The sequence below is a fragment of the Podarcis filfolensis genome (assembly GCF_964270895.1).
Source record: "Podarcis filfolensis genome assembly, chromosome: 1".
Taxonomy (NCBI): domain Eukaryota; kingdom Metazoa; phylum Chordata; class Lepidosauria; order Squamata; family Lacertidae; genus Podarcis; species Podarcis filfolensis.
In genome coordinates this window covers 17,713,244-17,729,539 of record NC_139604.1, presented here as the reverse complement: position 1 = coordinate 17,729,539, position 16,296 = coordinate 17,713,244, and the positions used below count along the sequence as shown (strand labels likewise).

At 43.6% G+C, this 16,296-nt stretch overlaps 1 protein-coding gene across 1 annotated transcript in view; it reads right to left on the bottom strand.

Moving 5' to 3' along the window:
• The window catches only part of COL5A2 (collagen type V alpha 2 chain), a 200,002-nt gene that overhangs the window by 23,710 nt on the left and 159,996 nt on the right, over positions 1 to 16,296 (bottom strand). Inside the window, exons 29-46 of the mRNA XM_083626217.1 lie at positions 14,993 to 15,046; positions 14,821 to 14,874; positions 13,661 to 13,714; positions 11,821 to 11,874; positions 10,899 to 10,943; positions 9,860 to 9,958; positions 8,006 to 8,113; positions 7,847 to 7,900; positions 7,256 to 7,309; positions 7,093 to 7,146; positions 6,637 to 6,690; positions 5,248 to 5,355; positions 5,105 to 5,158; positions 4,863 to 4,916; positions 3,950 to 4,111; positions 2,804 to 2,911; positions 2,442 to 2,549; positions 102 to 155 (exon numbers count right to left, since the gene is read on the bottom strand). Of these exons, the coding sequence (XP_083482343.1) occupies positions 102 to 155; positions 2,442 to 2,549; positions 2,804 to 2,911; positions 3,950 to 4,111; positions 4,863 to 4,916; positions 5,105 to 5,158; positions 5,248 to 5,355; positions 6,637 to 6,690; positions 7,093 to 7,146; positions 7,256 to 7,309; positions 7,847 to 7,900; positions 8,006 to 8,113; positions 9,860 to 9,958; positions 10,899 to 10,943; positions 11,821 to 11,874; positions 13,661 to 13,714; positions 14,821 to 14,874; positions 14,993 to 15,046 (1,332 nt within the window). The remainder of the gene's footprint in view (positions 1 to 101; positions 156 to 2,441; positions 2,550 to 2,803; positions 2,912 to 3,949; positions 4,112 to 4,862; positions 4,917 to 5,104; positions 5,159 to 5,247; positions 5,356 to 6,636; positions 6,691 to 7,092; positions 7,147 to 7,255; positions 7,310 to 7,846; positions 7,901 to 8,005; positions 8,114 to 9,859; positions 9,959 to 10,898; positions 10,944 to 11,820; positions 11,875 to 13,660; positions 13,715 to 14,820; positions 14,875 to 14,992; positions 15,047 to 16,296) is intronic.

Here is a 16,296-nt window from a genome sequence, read left to right as displayed (position 1 = left end):
TATTGCAGCAGTTCAGAGTTTGGGTTGTGATTTAACCCAAAGACATAGAAGACGCCAAAACTTACAACACAGCTCCATATAATATTGTGTACTATTCTTACCCTTTCTCCAACAGCTCCATCTCGTCCTGGGGTACCATCATTGCCAGCAGGTCCCTACATCAGAAAATAAAGTCAGGTGTTAACAGTGGCACTGATTATGTCTTAAACAGTGCAGTGTGCATGGGACTTCCCTTGAACACAGTTTGGAAACTGCAACTGAAGTCAGGGCTGTCTTGAGCATATGCGGTGCTGAGGTGCAAAGATCCCCCCCCCCCGGTTGCCCAGCCCCAGGCACGCAGGAGGGCGGAGCCGGCTGGCCGCCTCAGCATCTCGCTGGCTTGGTAGTTCCTGAACTCACGGCACAGAGCCGCCCGCAGAAGAGCCCACTGCGGCACTCCAACCGGCAGGTGGGCTCTTCCCCAGACTCAACTCTCAGGCCCCGGACTCTTGGACTGGCGCCCCTGAGAGCCCGGCGCCCGGGTGCTCCGCACCCCTAGCACCTATGGGTAAGACGGCCCTGACTGAAGTACAAAATTTGCAGGCAGACACATATAAACTCAGCTGCGAGTATTTGCACTTTCAGAATATATTACCAAGGAGAAAAATTCACTATAGTTCACTTCCCTCAAAACACTTTCCAGCTACTGTAACGACCTCGAAAACGACGCAGAAACCAGATCACAATACTGAGACAAGGCATTTCGATCATGTCCGGAAGTTTTAAAACAACTACGCAAGCTCTCTGTCCATTTCTGAATCCAAATCAAGCTGCCAAGCATAACTAAGGCACTAAATGGCCTGGGTAATCCTCAGTTCCCCTACTCTCAAAATTTAGGTAGTTGAAGGTCTCTGAAAGATTGTGTCCCCTCAACCTTGGAGCCGTCTTTCCAGGGAGGCAAGTCTGCCACCGAGCCCAAGGGTTTTCCATCACCGGGCAATTTGTGCAGGCCTTTAAGCTATTGTATTTTTACAACCATCTTGCCCCAGATGGTTGTTCCGCTGCTCTGCTTTTACCTTGATATTTTTAGGTATTACTGTTGTTTCAAATTATGCACCACTTGGCCTGAGGGGCTTTCAGCTAATTAAGTTGTAAACATAAGTTTCTGTGAATTGGGGCGTTTAATCAATGCAATTACTATGTCATACATTTACAGTGGGTTCCCCCCCCCTCAAGAAAAATAGGTACCAGAACTCACCATGAAGTTGTAAATTTGCCGGGAGACTTGGGGCAGCCCTGAACAGATGCCAGCGTAACATATAGAGGTGCTAAAAACTAAAACAAGCCAACACCCTAGCTGATTTGGGGGGGTCGCCCGTGGTTCTGGTGTAGGTTAAATAAATGTGCCCCCGCCTCCCTTTTTCTCTTAGGTTCATGTGGATGGCTAGGGCAGCTCGGAAGGGCCCTCGCGCAAATGTGCATGTATGTGCCTGGCTGGGAAGCTTAAAGGCCGCCACTGCTAGACGGGAGACAAATTGAAGAAAAGGAAATGAGAATTGGCCCCATGCCATAGCTTGACCAATCTCAGCTAGGAGCAAGGTGGAGTCATAGATCTGAAAAAAGGTGTTTGCACATGTTGGCCAGCTTCCATTTAAAATTGAAATGTTTGTTTTGGGCTTCTCAGAAGTACAGTGGTAGCTCGGGTTAAGTACTTAATTCGTTCCGGAGGCCTGTACTTAACCTGAAACTGTTCTTAACCTGAAGCACCTCTTTAGCTAATGGGGCCTCCTGCTGCTGCCACGCTGCCAGAGCACGATTTCTGTTCTTATCCTGAAGCAAAGTTCTTAACCTGAAGCACTATTTCTGGGTTAGCGGAGTCTGTAACCTGAAGCGTATGTAACCCGAGGTACCACTGTACATAAAGGCAAGAAGCGGGTGAGGAGAGTGGTGGCCCATAATGGTACCCGCCTGAGAGGCGCTAGAACTGTGCTCCAGGGCAGCGGCGGAGCATATACCCCCGCTGCCCAGGGTGGGCGTGCTCCCGAGAGAGGCGTGGCACAGAGGGTGCCCTCCCAGGCGTGGGATAGCCGCTGAGGTGCCTGGAGTGGTGTGTGAGCCCTGCAGCCGGGGGCGGAGCGAGCCACCCATGGCGGACAATCGGCATGCAGCCCACAACTCCCAAGCCTCCCCCGAGCTGTCAAAATGAAGGGGAAAGGAGGTGTGCCGCTGGCAAAGTGGCGCAGCTCCCCTCCCTTACCCCGACGGCTTGGGGTAGGCTTGGGAGTCGCAGGCGGCCGGTGCACCAAATGTCACCCCCCTCCGTGAGGGCACCCAGGGCGACCCGCTCCCACCGCTCCCACCCACCCCCTTCCTACACCCCTGCTCCAGGGCGCTCTGGCTGAAAAATAAGCACTACACATACATTTCTAATATATTACTGTAGCCTAGAAAAAGCCACTTACTTCTGGCCCTGCTTCACCCACTGGGCCATGAGCACCTGGAGGACCTAGTGGCCCAGAAGGTCCTTTGTCTCCTGGTGGTCCTGTTGGGCCTTGTTTTCCTGGTGTGCCCTAGAATGAAAAGAAATACCATGCCTTTGGTTAAGGTCACTGAAGACGCATTTTGTGAAACATACAACTCTTTTCACATTGGGAGTAAATTTGAATGAGTATCGGTGCAGCATTAAGAATAGCTATCACATGTGGCCTTCAAACTTTTGTGTTGATCTACTAAGCGACAAAACAGTGGGGGGAGGGGGACTAGCACAACCCAAATCTTATAGCCTATGGAGAAGACACTAGGATCACATTTTGCTGATACTCACAGCAGGACCAGGTAGCCCAGGCATACCCCTTTCTCCGCGTTGACCTGGCATACCCACAATGCCTCTCTGGCCAGTAGTTCCAGCAGGGCCTGGAGGACCATCAGGACCCTAGGAGGTAGAAGTGACAAGACAGGAGGATTGCATTGCAGACTCTAAGATGCATATTTAACCCAAGTGTACAACTTTAGTTTGTTTTAGGGATAAAGGGGGAAAGTACTACCTGTACTATAAAGAGTAGCAACTGAGAAAGATGTCAGAACAAGATGCAGAAATCAAACACCATAATGCCACTAGAAGGCCCCAGTTTTAAATAGAAAAGAACAGACATGGAAGTTTTCAATTCCGTTGTCACATGTGATTTGTGAGAAATGGTTTGAAGGTACAGTCATACCTCGGGTTACAGATGCTTCAGGTTGCGCATTTTCAGGTTACAGAGACGCCGAAACCCGGAAGTACTGGAACGGGTTACTTCTGGCACTCACGCATGCAAACAAGAGCTAAATCACGCTTTGCACATGCGCAGAAGCGCCGAATCACCACCCATGCATGTGCAGACGTGGTGCTGCGGGTTGCGAATGCTGTGGGTTGCGAACGTGTCTCCTGCACGGATCACATTCGCAACCCGAGCATCTACTGTAATGTATACTGTAAAAATGGAATGGAATAAACAGCATTTCAATGATGGATGTCTTTTGTACTTCCCTTTAGCTCATTCCCAAACAGACCTTGGCCATTTGGGTAAAGGCCATGGGAGAACGGACTGTACCAGTGGGGCTCAAAGTAGGAGTGCCCATGTGTTGTGTGCAAGGCTTGGGAGGAATTATATGTTGGCCAAGATGGGAAAGAAAAATGGGGGAAGCTGCAAGATTAGGGAATTAGGACTGCTGAGGGAAAAGGACAATAAGTGAGGTCATGAGAGAAGAATGGCAGCCATGGCACAGAAAGGCAGAAACTGACGTATCTTTGTGCCTCCTGGGGATGAGATTTTTGTTTACTTATGAAATGTTTCTTGCTGTTAATCTTGTTCAAGGAAGCCAAATGACTGGATCTTTCAAACAAAAACAAAACAAAATGAATTTTGGAAAGGAAAGCTTTGTTATATCTATTGCAAATAGAAAACCCTCCCCAAGCACCACTCCAAATTACAGGTTGTCCATCTTCTCCTGAGTCTCCTTTGTCTCCAGGACTGCCAGGTGGACCTGCAGGACCTCGATCTCCTACTCGACCATGAGAGCCAGGATCTCCACGAAGACCGGGAGGACCTTCTTTGCCTGGTTCACCAAGAGGCCCAGCTGGGCCAGGAGCTCCCTAGAAATCAAAGTTTGGGTTAGAACTGAACGCAAAGGCAGGGAGCTAGATGTTTTCCAGGCGGTCTCCTTTCCAGGCACTAGCTTTTTTCGTTTTTAAAAAATGTGTGACTATTTTCAAATTCTACATAACAGCCTCATTATTGAGCTGTCCCTTTTATTTATTTCATAAACTGGGTAAGGAAATACAGCATATGCTCCCAACACATATTGCTTCTGACTTGGAATTCACTTAAGGGTGGGATAGCATGTTACCTTCAATTTCTCCTCCACACCCATGAGAGACAGATGACCCCAAATCTAGACATTGGCAAAGCGGTCCAAATTAATTTGAGATGGTTTCTCGCATGAATTATACCTTACTCCAGTGGGGTGTTAAAAATAGATCATGTGCCCTAGTTACAACCAGTTTATAACATTATGATCTTGCCTTCAATAAACTCAAAGGAGCATACACGGCATATCTTCAATTTACACCCCTTTATTCTCACAACAACCCCTTGTGTGAGAAAGTCTTAAGCTGTGAAAGGAAGGAAGAGCATAGGTTACCCAGTCTAAATTTAGCACTTGGCCCACTTGGCTAATCAAAAATGGTAGGGTGTTGTTCAATGCTAGTCAAACTCAGAATCAACCTATTGAAAGCAAATGATGCTAGATTTGTATTAATAAATTTGCATTAATTTAGAATGTATATTTATACTTGGATTTTTTTTAAAAAAATGAACAACCTCCCAAAAAATGTTGCAACTTACGGTAGGTCCCGGGGGCCCTACTCTTCCAGCAGATCCGGGGAATCCTGTAGCACCCTAGAAAAGAAACAGACACGGACAAGACATGAGACAAGAAAAATTGCACCGTATCTATAAAACAAACATCCATCTATCATGCATTTCATTTAATTATCATAAGCAAAACACAAATCGATATCAAGTAAGGCCTAGACATTCCCAATATTTTTTATTAAATTAAATTAATAGAAAGCAAATCTACTTACTGGGGGTCCTTTAGTACCACGGCCACCTTTTAGTCCAGGAACCCCAGAAGGACCCTGAATGGAATGAGAAAACAAAAGAGATATTCAGTTGCTGCAATAGACAGAAATCCTGCATCACCTTTTCCAGCGCTGCTTTTACTTACTGGTGGTCCATGAGACCCTGCAAGACCTTGGGGTCCTGGAGATCCAGCATCTCCTTTCTGCCCAGGCTCCCCAGGTTCACCTTTCACACCTGGCTGACCATCAGGCCCCTGTAAACACGGACACACAGAAGGAAACACCACATTAGAGACCTTCGAAAGGTTCCCAGCTTTACATTCTAAGCACCAGTGGATCACTGAATAGCAAAGTTTATTCGTTTATTTAATGCATTTGCATGACATTGGACATACGAAGTTGCTTATTTTTAAACTGCGTTATTTTTCACTTTCTAAAAATATACACAACGAACAGCCCCCAGATACCCACACCCCTTTAAAATCAAAAACAAAACTCCTTGCATATACAATGTAAATAATAGTCAAGGCTGCATGTAGTCTGGAATTGATTACATAATTTAGATGTATTCTATTCTCCACCAAAGAAGTTGCCTTATATAATGGAACCTCGGAAGCAAAACACCTTTGAATTCGTACGTTTCAGCTCCCAAACGATCGAAAACCGGAAGTGATTGTTCCGGTTTTTGAACGATTTTCGGAAGCCGAATGTCCAGCACGGCTTCCGCGGCTTGGTTTTTGAACTGTTCCGGAAGCCAGAAAATTGGTCCAATGAGGTCTACACTGAATGGCAGTGGCTCTCTGTCAAGGCTTCAGGGAATCCTATCTCTCAAACGGTGGGGTGCCAAGAAGCAGAAAAACCAGAAGAGTTCTTACCAAGTAGTTTATTCAATATTCATAGTGAGAGACGAAGGAATGCAGTCTCTCTTAGATAATGGCATTGCTCCAAGTAAAGTTCCACTCCTTCAGTCCCTCCTATTCTATGTCACCCCTGCGCTGGCTCATCTGAGTTTTCTGCCTCTGAGCTTTCTGTTCTACTACCCTCAAGGCACGCCTGGTTCTGGGAGAGGGGGGTTCAGGAATGCTTTCAAGGGACACTGAGTCTGCTAGCTGTCTCTCCCCGGGTGCTTCTTCTTCCTGCTGCTCCAATATTTCCCAGCTTCTCCCCTCTGCAGCCTCTGAACTATGACCTTCTGCAAACCACTGTTCTAAATCTATACAGTCCTCCTCTTCTCAGGAAGGTGCAGGAAGAGGGGGGCAGTGGTTCCCACCATTCCTTCTCAGACCAGCCCCTGACAACCTCCAGGATTTCAGGCACAAACTTTTCCCAGTCCGACCTGGAAATGCTGGAGATTGACCCTAGGATGTCCTGCATGAAAATGCACATGCTCTATCTCTCAGCTATGACACGTCCCTATACTGATAATTAGGTAGAGCACAAATAAAGGAAATTCAGTTGGGTTCAGTTGTACAGAAGATAATGTGGACGCCATAACAGGTGGTGATAAAAAGAAACTTATTAGAAGATTCACATACCTGGGGACCAGCAAAACCAACCGGACCAGTTGGGCCATTTTCACCACGGGAACCCTGAGAATGAAATTTAGAGAGAGAGAAATGGTTTTAAAGGGATATTCAAAACTTGCTTCTAAAGACATAAAATGCAGGCCTCTATAGCAAAATAGCACGAGAGGGACAGGAATGATTCTAAGGAATTTTCTGTTGAAAAATATGTATAGTTAGCAGTATAACTATATGCATAGTTAGCGGTATAAGGGGAAGTGAAACTTAACAAGTTGAGAAAGCTTGGTCAAGTTAAATAGAAGAAACTAATTAAGTGTGGAGGCAGGGAATCCTGGGGTGAAAGAAGCAGCTAGAGAGTAACTAAATAAGCAGGCGGAAGCAGCAGGATGAGAAGGAACTAGACCTTTGCAAGCAAAAACAAAAGCATAAGGGAAAAAAAAAGGAATGTAAATTCAGTTGTTCACTTACAGGATTTCCACGAGAGCCTGCAGGACCGACTAAACCTCGAGGACCAGGTTCACCCTTTAAGAAGAAAAAAAGTACACAATATATTATTGCGCGTAGTCTGGAATAGATAAAAAGTAATAGAATACCAAAAAAGACACTGACGTGTTTACCAAAATCCTTTTACCTTTTCACCAGCGGGACCTGCGGGGCCAACTGGGCCTAATGGACCTGGGAGACCCTATGGAATAATAAATAATAATAGTAAATATCCAATCAAAGGAGTGAATTTTCAGAGTCCTGCATTGAAAGCAGGGTTTCCCAAACTTGGGGAAAGGACCTCAGGGGTCATCCGAGTTCAAGCCCCCACAAGGAAGGAATCTCAACTATGTTATATATGCCAGGGGGCTATCCAGCCTTTGTTTAAAAACCGCCAAGGTTTGAACCCTATAGTAAAATCGATTCTGGAGCTACTAGGTTGGGCACTTTCAAATGGTGTGTGTGACACTTCCGGAATAAAATGACTGCCGTATGAAGAGCACGGAGATAAAAGGAGCTGTTTGTCTCAGCCCCCCTCCCCCCAATCCTCAAAATCAACTCCAGTTTCTTAACTCCTGATATCAAACTGCATTGCTACGGTTTAGCGTGCATAGTTGTTGATTTCTCATCACTAGGAATTCCCAATTGCATGAGCATCCAAAGAGGATTTGAGAGCACATTATTATGTCACCAGGATGTGGGTGGGGGAGATAAGAAGAGAAACCAATAACTGACTCACCCTTGCGCCATCGTTGCCAGCTGTCCCTTCGCTGCCTTTTTCTCCTATACTGCCCTGAAAAAAGCATAACGAAAGTTCAAGTTATTTGCAATGCATGATACAGAATCGTGGACAGAAAATCAGTACTTGAAGGAGAAATAATGGGGGAGGGAGGCTTACCCTATCGCCTTTGGGACCAGGAGTTCCAGCAATACCTCTTTCTCCCGGCATACCCTGAAGACCTGGTGGTCCTTGATCTCCAGGAGTTCCAGAGGGGCCGGGATTCCCCTACAGTGAATAAAGGAAATTGGGTCTTTCTTCCATCGCGAAATGGAAATTAAGAGGTCTTCTCATTCTCATATCTATGGAAACTTATGGGAGTGGCTTTCATTTTTCTTTCTTTTTTTCAAATTTTCAAATTGATTTTCCACACTTATCACAAAAAGACATAACAAACCACATAACAAAGAAAAACACATTACACCACAATAAACACAACTAAACACAAAGGAAATTTGTATGTTTAAATATCTAATTCTCATTACATTGATAACTGACTTCCTCAAACCCCCTCTATCTGAATTTCATTAAATCACCTATATAACAGTTCTCCTACTTCATATTTCTAATATTAACTCCTTTCATTAACGAACCTCTTCTCCTCTAATCCTTAATATTTACTACACACATTCTTATTCTACCCCTAAGCCTATTTGTTACTTCCAAGAATTTTCTATTTATCTTATATCACAACATTTGGCTAAATATTCTTTAAATTTCTTCCAATCCTCTTGTATCTCCTCTTCATTTTTCTGTTATATTTTTCTGCTTAACGTTTTTGCAGGAAAATGGATGTCAACAATGCTCACATTAGCTTAAGCAATGGCAGAAAGATGACCATAATTACATCAGGTTTTGTAACAGAGGAGATCTCTTTGTATAATGCGGTAGGAAAGGGCGGGCGATTAAAAAAAAAAAGTACTATGGAAGTATGAGTCAGAAGTCAACCTCTAAAGATACATTAAACTGGAAATTAATTTGAGATTTGATAAATTTGTTGATCTCTTTTTTGAAAACTTAATAGTAATTAATGAGCCAAAAAAACCCACCAATGCTCATGTTAGGATTCTGGAGTACACTTGTACGTTTCTCCTAAACCTAGATCTAGTCCAGATCTTCCCAATCCATGGCCCACCAGTAAGAATGAATCCCACCAGGGCAACATGCCAGGGTTGGAAAATGTTCCGGTTTTACTGCCTGACTGATACCATATAAACAGCAGATCACAATATATGGCTGGAAGCTTGTGTTTGGCTGGGCGAAGCCACATACTTGCAAACCCAATCTAGTCACATATTCCTGGAAAATGTGGGTTATAAACAAGAAGTGAATGGATTACATAAATGCATGGCTCCTGACCAACAGGGAGCCAGGTAGATTTCTCCTGAGGTTAATGATATAATACTACTAAAGATGGGCCTATTCTGCCAATTTGGGGGTGGGGGTTAAAATCACAGCTGTGCTCTTTAGTCCAGGCTTGTAGACAGGCATACAATTGCCAGTGGTGAGCAAGAATGGCCTAAGAGTGACCAAGCAAGGAAGTTCGTTTAAACTAGAAGAGAACTGCTACTTTTTTTCTTTTAAAGCATAGGCAACACAGGTGCACACAAAGAGCAAGTCACCATTTTTGTGGGCCAGTAAATTTTAATATTTTTTTTGCAAAGCAATGTCAGCTACCTTGGTTAGTTGTGCAACACAAAAGAACATGGTACATCTGTACCAAGGTTAAGACAGGAAAGACTTCCACCATACCATTATATGAAAAGGATGCTTTAAATTGTCTCAGGGCGGCTAACAACAATCAAAATTTAACTTTCCTGTGTATTCTCAGCTTCCTTAGTCACCTACTAAAATTTGATAGGATCATCATCTGACCAGCATCTTGCTGGATTTTTCCAGAACGTAAGAAAATTGTTTTGTCCATGCTGGTTTGCCCTTGTCAGTTTTGAATAGGACGCGCACACACAAAATTACCTTTGGACCATCAGGACCTTGACCTCCAGCCATTCCCTTTTCCCCCTGAAGACCAGACGCTCCTGGATTTCCTCTCTCACCTGGATTGCCACGTTCACCCTAGAAATAGACATATTAAGCAATTATCTAGCCACTGTGGGTTTGCTGGCTGCAATGCTCATAATTATTACAGGACAGGGAGACAGTGAATTCTGTAGACACTGGATATGAGTTGTACAAAAATAGAGTTTAAAGAATAATCCATCATTGACATTGGTGACATTCTGTACAGCATATTATGCTAGGCCTGCATTTTTCCTTCTCCACTCACTCCCTTGCGCAAGAAACAGGTGCAAGTTCCCTCACCTGTGAAAAGGCAATCGATAAGGGAAACATCGTTTAGTACTATATCTTTATTACAGAGCAGAAATGTTTCAGCTGACACTGCATATTTTATGCAAAGGCCTCATATGCCACACAGATGGTAAGTCAAAGAGTTCCTCACAACTACCATGAGTTACTGAAGTGTCATTACTAGTTGAAACTGTGACGCCAACACTGGGTCACAGAGAGTGGTTTGCTGCCACCTGATGTACTTTCATCTCTAAAGCTAAGAAGATCTAGGCCTAGCCGGTACCTGAATGGGAGATTAGCTTGGGAGTGCAGCCGCATGTGTGCTGCTTTAAGCTCCATGGAGGAAAAACGGTATAGAAATGTAACTAGCAGTGTAAACATATAGACATATGAACAAACTGAAAATACAAGAGTCATATTCAGACAATCATATTTCACTTTGACCTTCATATGAGTGACCAAACAAACAAACTAGGAAGTATTCCATTAACTAGAGTTTCCCTCAGGGCTTTTTTTTTCCAGCTGGAAAAAACTCAGTTCCAGCACCGCTCAGGTGGACGCCATTGCCATTATAAGAGAACAAGTGGGGAGTTCATGGGGAGTTCCGGCACCTCTTTTTCTAGAAAAATAGCACTGGTTTACCTTTTCAGCTGAACCAAGAAACTATGGTTAACAGTTTCAGAACATAAGCAAAAGCACAGCTTACCCTTGGACCCAAAGGACCTGTAACTCCAGGATCACCAGGAACACCCTATAAGAGGAGAGCAAATAAATCATTACTGACTGCTAAACAGAGAAAATCTAGGGAAACTCTTTCTTTCTATTCATCATTATTAGGCTGGCTATAAAAGCATTGTTCTGAAGTGAAGTTGTTCATGCTGAAAATATACTATACCAGCCCAAAAAAGGACAAGGAATTGATTCATATTGTAAACACAGGAGATATTGCACTATAACACATGAAATGGCAAAAGAATGTTATAAAGCAACCTAACTTATGAATGGCAAGTTAAAACATCATTTGTTTGTTTTTGTTTTTATTTAATTATACTTTTCAAATTTATACTTTTCATTAATTTTACAATCCATTTAACATTTAAAAATTTGTCTTGTAGTAAGGTTAAAGCTTACTGGGAAATGATATATAGTGAATTGAATTGAAAAGGATGTTCAAAATAACTTTTATTTTAAAAACCCATAATATTTTCTTTGGGGAATTATAGGGACAGAACTACCAAAATTGTGTAGAAATTTATTTATGTATGCTACTACAGTAGCAAGAATGTTACTTGCCTCAAAATGGAAAGAAGCAGAAGTCCAAGTAAAGGAAGAATGGATACAAAAACTTATGGAATATGCAGAAATGGCGAAACTTACCAAAGGAATAAGAAATCAAGATAACAAACTTTTTATAAAAGAATGGAAGTGGTTTATTGAATATTTGCAGATAAATTGTAATCAGATAAAAATGTTAGCAGGATTATCGTAATAACCTGCAGCTTTATAAGAGTATATTTACAGTAGATAATTAAATGAGTAAGTTAAATGAATTTGTATATGCAGAAGATATGAAAAAATAAATTTAAGGAACCACAGGAAGAGGGGAAAGGAAGTTAAAACATAGTTACCTGATCACCTGGCTTTCCGCCCTCGCCTGGAGGACCTGGAGGACCAGGTAAGCCCTGTGGGGAAATGAGCAGAAAGGTCACTGTACATCTAGGAAAACACAATGGAAGGATTGTCTCTGGTATTTTATATGGACTACAATAGGACAGTGGTTTCCAATTAGCTAAGTACTGCGGACCCCGTTTTTCAAAAACCAAGCCATGGACCCTCTACTTTTGAAAATGTTGACATCTTTTGTTATGCGAATGGTGCCACCATACCCTCCAACATGTCCCAGTGCAGAACCAGGATGTGTGTCTTCTGCGTCACACACCTGCCTGAGTTACATGACCCACACAATCTCACACGAGACACACATCCTCACTATTATGTGCGTTTTGGGGCATCATGCTCTCACGCAAGAGCACGGCCCCCCAAAATGGGGTGTCTTGGACAGTTGACGGGTATGTACCTGGGTGGGTTACATAGACCCCTTGGGGTCTGCGGGCCACCAGATGAAAACCACTGCAACAGAGCAATCGTGGGTAACCTGAGAAAAGAAATGTACTTGCATCCAATAATGGTGGTATAGGATATCAGCCCCACTGCATATTTAAACTGAAAAATGTAATGGATTCTTCCATTTTTGCTAAAGTATCTCCTCTTCACAGGATATGAAAGTTGACATTTTTTATGATAGGGCTGCAAAACGTGATCAGTTTAATAATTTTTTAACTCAGGGGTGGGGAACCACTTCCATCCGGAGCACTGGACAGGTGGGTGGGGCTCTCTACATGTCAATCACCTGATGTTATATGATGTCAGGTAGATACAATCACGTCCAAAAAGACAGCAATAGTTGCATTCAGTGCCAAATTTAAACAGCACGAAAGGCAAGTCAGTGCTACAAAGGAGCAATAAATAAGGAGCATACTCTAAGGCTTCCAATTGTTCCTTTGCAATGCCGTCTTTTCCTGCCCCATGCCATACGATGTCAGGTGAGTGGCAGATGGCACAGCCAGCCCAAAGCAGCCTTAGAGGCCAAATTGGGAGGCTGTTGAGCCCAATTTGGCTCACGGACCAGAGATTCCCATCAGTGAGTGTCAATTTTAATCAACGAGGACAAATTGTAATCCATAAGAGCATACTGTTTTGAGGCTAGGTTGCATCTGGTGTATAACTTTGAGAAAGAATGGAAATACAATGAAAGAGGACTTCTCATGCTAGAAATTGTTTTAATTCATTGTCAACCCTCCTAAAAAGGTCCCGAGTGGGATTGTGGCCACCTTCCTTCCCATGTCCCATTGCAATATCCATGATTAGTTGAGAGCCCTTCTAGTTCCATCCCAAGTAGATTTAATGAAGACACCAATAGAAGCATTCTCCAGGCTAACTTCTCTGCTGTGAATACTGCCATTACTGGGGTACCTCGGGTTACATACGCTTCAGGTTACATACGCTTCAGGTTACAGACTCCGCTAACCCAGAAATAGTACCTCGGGTTAAGAACTTTGCTTCAGGATGAGAACAGAAATTGTGCTCCAGTGGCACAGCATCAGCGGAAGGCCCCATTAGCTAAAGTGGTGCTTCAGGTTAAGAACAGTTTCAGGTTAAGAACGGACCTCTGGAACGAATTAAGTACTTAACTCGAGGTACCACTGTATTAGATATATTAGATATTTCCCAATTGCATGATACCTTTGCACTACACTCACAGTGACTAGGGTTAAGAAAGAATGGGGTGCTTTACAAACATGTTTTTTTTTATTATTTTAGTTGATATTTCATTCTTTTATTTAATGTAGTGTGCACTCAAAAGCCCTTCGGTAGGTTAAATTGAAAATAAATTTGATAAATACTCACCTGGAAACCTGTAGGACCTGGGGGACCTTGTTCCCCTCTTTCTCCTGCTAGTCCCTAAAAAGAAAGAAACAATTGTATTCTTTACTAAAGCAGTAGGGAAGTTTATCATTTTTAACCACACCTGCTACCTTGCATGAAAACCACTGCCGCTATTCTTCTGAAACTTGGCAAGATTTTACCTCTCAGAACATGGGCATAGGCAGGATTTTTGTTAAGAGGGCAAGCTTTTGTTAGGGGGGCAAAACCTCAGATTTGTATTGATTTTGGGGGGCAGCTGCCCTCTGCCCACCCCCTTGGCTATGCCCATGTCTCATAATGAGATGTCAAGGCTGCAGAGTTAACCCAATTCTTCTCCCCCCCCAAAAAAAAATGTTTTCACATGTGTGTGTTCATTTATTTACGTAAAGCTACTCAGCACCAAAACTCTTGGACCTATTTGACTGTAATTTGGCAGGCTTCACCCACCTAGGAGAGGCAACTGGGTTTGAAAACACCATCAAAGGCTGTCAGAAGAAAATGAAAGGTATAATCACTTTTAAATTCCCCCCACCCCGGTAATAGTGAAAGGGAAGGCACAGAGACTTGTTTTCCCCAAAACTGGGATTTGGACCAGACTCAAACTGGGCAGCCTCCAAAGGGTTACAGACAAAATCGGTCAGTTTTTCAAAGCATTGAATTGGGGTCCAAACTTAATCTTGTGGTTTGCAGACAACTCTAAAATATATTGCTTAAGTGTCAGTAGTCAATAGCAGGAATAGAATAAGACACCTGTTCTTCTAATTTTGACTATGTTACAAGAGGGGGAGAAACTGGATTCCCCTAGTGATATTTTTAACATCTTGTATATCTGCAGTCTTTGTCTTCCACCTGCTCATACAACAGTCCTATGCCTCTTGGTCTTCACTCCAACCTACGTCACATTTTGACATATGTCCATATTCATGAATGTCCCGTCCCATAATCCTTCCGATAGACTTATTTTAAAAACACAAATGTATCAGAGAATCAGACATATACATTTGTGTGGACAAATAGCTCAAATTATAGTCACCAAAGTAGAAAATTCGTAGTACAACCAGTATTCTCACTTTGGGGAAGCATTCGTGCCAAACAAGGGATACCAGAATAATTTACGCATATAGCTTTGCTTGGAAACTTACAGGCGGACCAACGGGACCAGCAGGGCCAACTTCGCCATCTTTTCCAGGAGCTCCCTAAAATAATATAATAAAAGAATAGTGATTTGGTGAACACATATGCATATGTGTCTGTGGCAAAGCGAAAGGTTGTTGTATTTAAACAATGAAAAGTACTAAAAATAATAATACTTACTCTCTGCCCTGGGACACCAGCATTGCCTGCTTCTCCAGGTTTTCCAGGGTCTCCCTAATTTGCAAAAAAAAGGGAGGGAGTATATTATTTATGTTTCTATTATTGTAAGTCAAAATGTAGCCAGCTTGATATATCAGTGTAAACTATTAAGACACTAGCAGGACGTACACAGCATTGCTCAGGAATAGACAGACGGATGGATGGGCAGTCAGTTGGATAGCTCAGTTGGTTAGAGCATGGTGCTGATAACGTCATGGTTGCAGGTTCGATCCCCATATGGGACAGCTGAATATTCCTGCATTGCAAGGGGTTGGACAGGGTCCCTTCCAACTCTACAATTCTATGATTCTATAGATATATGTTGGGATTTATAAATGGATAATGGAATTCGTTGGTTTTTAGGGTCGTACATGGCTCCCATCCAGTGACCTGATGCTGGTCAACCAGGGAAACACTCAACCAGGATCCAGACCCGAATTAATTTACAGGATGTGACTAATTTTTAACTAGGGCTTTTTAAACCCTAGACAGCCAGGAGGGGGAAACAGCATGAGATGCTACCATATTTTTCGCTCCATAAGACACACTTTTTTCCTCCTAAAAAGTAAGGGGAAATGTGAGTGCACTTTATGGAGCGAATGGCGCTTCGCAGGAGAGGCTCTGCACAGAGAGGGAGAGCTGCGCAGCGCCCCTTCAGTGAAGCACCTCTCCTTTGAAGCGGGAGGATGAACGGAGCCCCTTCTGTTCCTCCTCCTGCTTCACTGAAGGGGCGCTGCACAGAGACAATGGCCAGCACTGTCGCCACACAGTGGCCAGCTTGATGCCTGTGGGAAGCCCACAAGCAGTATATGAGCATCATAGCACCTCTGAAAACTAGGTGTGTCTTATGGCCGGGTGTGTCTTATGGAGCGAAAAATACGGTATGTTCCCCATCCCTGCAACCACCCTCCGCAGAGAGGAGGGCTACATTCTGCCGGGTGCTGCTCTGCCAACATGTTCCCTGGACAGAACACAATGGCAAAGCAGACTCCTACAGGCAACAGGATTGCACCCTCGGTGAGCTGCTCCTGCACAGCTGCTGTATGTGCTTGGCAGCTGTGCAATGCTTGCTTGCCTTTCCATCTTGGCCCTTTCACTCTCCCACAGCATTGCCTCCAATACGTCTCATGGACCAGTGAGGTTCAGGTCCCAGCCATTCCCACTGATGACAACTCCACCGGCTCCCGCTCCATGACTGCTGTTTACCAAGCTGCCTTCAATGCAGTTTGGAACAGTTTGGTCCATCAAATCCCATTTGTCCATCT